Source organism: Brassica napus, chromosome A10 (assembly GCF_020379485.1).
Source record: "Brassica napus cultivar Da-Ae chromosome A10, Da-Ae, whole genome shotgun sequence".
NCBI lineage: Eukaryota > Viridiplantae > Streptophyta > Magnoliopsida > Brassicales > Brassicaceae > Brassica > Brassica napus.
Genome location: NC_063443.1, coordinates 9,903,538 through 9,906,766, shown reverse-complemented (window position 1 = coordinate 9,906,766; position 3,229 = coordinate 9,903,538). Strand labels below are relative to the sequence as shown.

The following is a 3,229-nucleotide window of genomic DNA, read 5'->3' as shown; positions in this document are numbered from 1 at the left end:
ACCAGTCATAATTTCTCTATCACAAACTTTACATAACTAGAACATTATGTTTGTATTTATTTGTATATCTGATGGATAATAACTGATTTGATGGGCAGTTATCCATTTAATTTTGTACAGTTGTGCTTGAACTATGTGCCATTCTACCAACCAAAACCTTTTAAGAACCATTTCTTCATGACCTTTCTTTGACGTCAAAATAAATAACTAGTTACCAAACTTTCCTTTTTTTTGTTATATTCTTCGTAGATCTAATGTGATTTCGCATATTTGTTATATAATTTACACTAATATATATCCAGAAGATGATTAAGTCATGGTTCCTTAATTTGTTTAATGGAAGAAACGTACCAATGATCAAAGTCATATTCTATTTCCTTTTTAACGACTCGCATTTGAATTCGAACTTAAACGGCTGTATTAGATCTAAGAAGACAATAATCAAAAATTAAATTAAAGTTGGAAGATAAGGTAAAGTTTTGGTGCATAATAATTGGAGGAAGAGAAGAATATATAAATTAAAAGAATGTCATAATCTCTGTTCAGACCCAAAGACACCATAACCTCATGCCAAAGTCACACATACACATATACTGATATACATATACTGGTACCACATAGTTGTGTTTGTGCGAGTGTATATATACACAAACCACATCATATCTCTTAACCTAAACATTTAAAACCTCTCTCTCTCTCTTTACAAGTTTCTCTCTCTACCTATCTCCTCTGTTTTTTTTCTTGCTCTGTTTCAATGGAGGAACAAAACTGGATAAGAGGACCAACCATAGGCCGAGGCTCAACCGCCACTGTCTCGCTAGCAATCACGAACTCAGGTGAACTCTTCGCCGTCAAATCCGCTGAGCTTTCTTCATCGGCGGTTTTGCAGAGAGAACAATCGGTTTTGTCGAAATTGAGCTCTCCTTACGTAGTCAAGTACATTGGGTCTAATGTGACGACGGAGAACGGCCAACCGATGTACAATCTCCTCATGGAATATGTTTCCGGCGGGAGTATTCACGATTTGATCAAAAAATCCGGCGGGAAGTTACCGGAGCCGGAGATTAGATTCTACACACGTCAGATATTGAAAGGTTTGATGTATCTTCACGGACAAGGAATCGTTCACTGCGATTTGAAGAGCCAAAATGTTATGGTCGGAGGAGAAACCGCAAAGATCGCCGATCTGGGATGTGCTAAAATGGCGGGAAACGAAAGTTTAGAATTTTCCGGTACACCGGCGTTTATGTCACCGGAGGTGGCGCGTGGTGAAGAGCAGAGTTTCCCGGCTGATGTGTGGGCTTTGGGGTGTATGGTGATAGAGATGGCTACAGGTTTAAGTCCTTGGCCGGAGCTAAACGACGTCGTGGGTGCTATTTACAAGATTGGTTTCACCGGCGAGTCGCCGGAGATTCCGGAGTGTTTGTCGGAGAAAGGCAAAGACTTTTTGACGAATTGTCTGAGAAGAGATCCGAAACAGAGATGGGCTGTTGAAGAGTTGCTTCAACACCCGTTTCTTGATGAAGAAGACAAAACTCAAATTTTGTCTTGTTGCTGTCTGAATTCTTCTTCTCCCAGTACTGTGTTGGATCAAGGTTTCTGGGATTCATGTGAAACCTCGAGAAGTCGATTAATTCAAGACCCATTTGCAAATTCTTTTAATATGTGGGATTCTTCAGCTGCTGATCGGATCAAGAAACTCGTCGGAGATGAGAATTCCGGCGTGCCGGAGTGGTTAACGGCGGAGGATGGTTGGATTGAAGTTAGAGGCAACGAGGAGATAGAGAAACGTAACGAAGACGAAGAGGAAGATGAGAATTGCGTTGAAGCAACGTCATCGGAGGAAGACGATGATGGAGGATTTGAGAATTGGATCTTGGATCAAGAAGACAGCTTATTATTTGAATATTCTTTCATTGAGAATAACCTTTTTTATTTTTACCCTAGTAACCTCTTTGAAGAGGATAACATTATTCTATACTATGATCATCTTGAATATGGTTTTGTACAAAAAGATGATGGAAACAATAATAAGAATAATTTCTTTAGCCACGTTACAGTTTTATTTTACAAGTTCTAGTTTCCTTTTATCAGAATCGACACCGTTTTGACAATCACACCTAAAATTATAGCGGCAATTTTATAGTACATTAAAAAAAATTGTAGTAGTACTTGATTAGCTGAGGTTTGACGATGGTTAATGTTGACAAGAATATACGACTATGTCATCACTCATGACTTGTCATCGCTTATTCACTACTCCTATATTGCAGAATTTGGTTCCACAATGAGCTCATCACCTTACATAGTCAAGTAGATTCTATTTAAAACAATGTCAACTAGATGATGCTTTCATATATACTACTTCAGTTACATTTTTGTTTAATTGCAATTTAGTAGTAATCTTGAGTTTAGATAGTTAAACGTTGAAAGGTGATAACTAGTATACGGGCAAGTCGTCCTCCGTTGATGTGTTTCTGGTAAGGAAGTTAAGTTCGGAAACCAAACCGCTCTACGTACCGAGAGTTGACTTTATACGAAGTCTAATTATTTTAGTTTGGTCTTACATTTATGTATTATTTTCCTTATAATTTAATATTCTTTTCGTGTTTACCAAAACCACCAAGGGAGGTTCATTCAAATGTGAAAGCATAAGACTTTTTTGGGGTCTACAACCAAAGTTGGCGTTTACTTTGTACACACTAAGCAAAGTTTGGTATTACTTGGCCAAGTTCATTCACGTTGACTTTTATCTCAATTCTCTATGTCGATGCTTCTCCTTTAGTTATATATAGTTTTTTTGTCAACTAGTTTACTTATACATAGTTTAAGACAACAAAACTCGCCTCAAGTAGCTTTTTCTTACTTCATTTATACACGTTAAGAAACAAATGTTTCTTAGTCCGCCTGTTTAAAAGATCAATGTTTTAGAATTTTCACACTTTTTAATAAAAATATATTAAAATTTAGCTATAAATGCATAATTTTTTTATAATTTTATATTTCCTATATTTTAAAATCAATAAGATTTTAAGAAATGCAATTAATGTATCTTTTTGAAGCAAAAGTTTTCTATAGAATATGGATTTTTTAGGAACAGAGAGAGTATTTTATAACTTGTTTTTAGTTACATGAGGTAGACATTGTTCTTAAAACCAATCTTTTTCAACTATAATAATTTATTGAATAACCAAAAAACTTTAAAATCAAACTTGTTAATCTGATTTAA

At 35.7% G+C, this 3,229-nt stretch overlaps 1 protein-coding gene across 1 annotated transcript; it reads left to right on the top strand.

Moving 5' to 3' along the window:
- The first annotated feature begins 642 nt into the window (after positions 1 to 642).
- On the top strand, positions 643 to 2,708 carry LOC106369559 (mitogen-activated protein kinase kinase kinase 18-like). The gene has a single exon (XM_013809698.3). It carries the CDS (start codon positions 755 to 757, stop codon positions 2,078 to 2,080), a length of 1,326 nt encoding a protein of 441 aa, XP_013665152.1. The 5' UTR covers positions 643 to 754; the 3' UTR covers positions 2,081 to 2,708.
- The last annotated feature ends 521 nt before the right edge of the window (positions 2,709 to 3,229 follow it).

Excerpts from the sequence above, each read along its gene's own strand:
- LOC106369559 (XM_013809698.3), top strand. The coding sequence starts at position 755 with ATGGAGGAACAAAACTGGATAAGAGGACCAACCATAGGCCGAGGCTCA.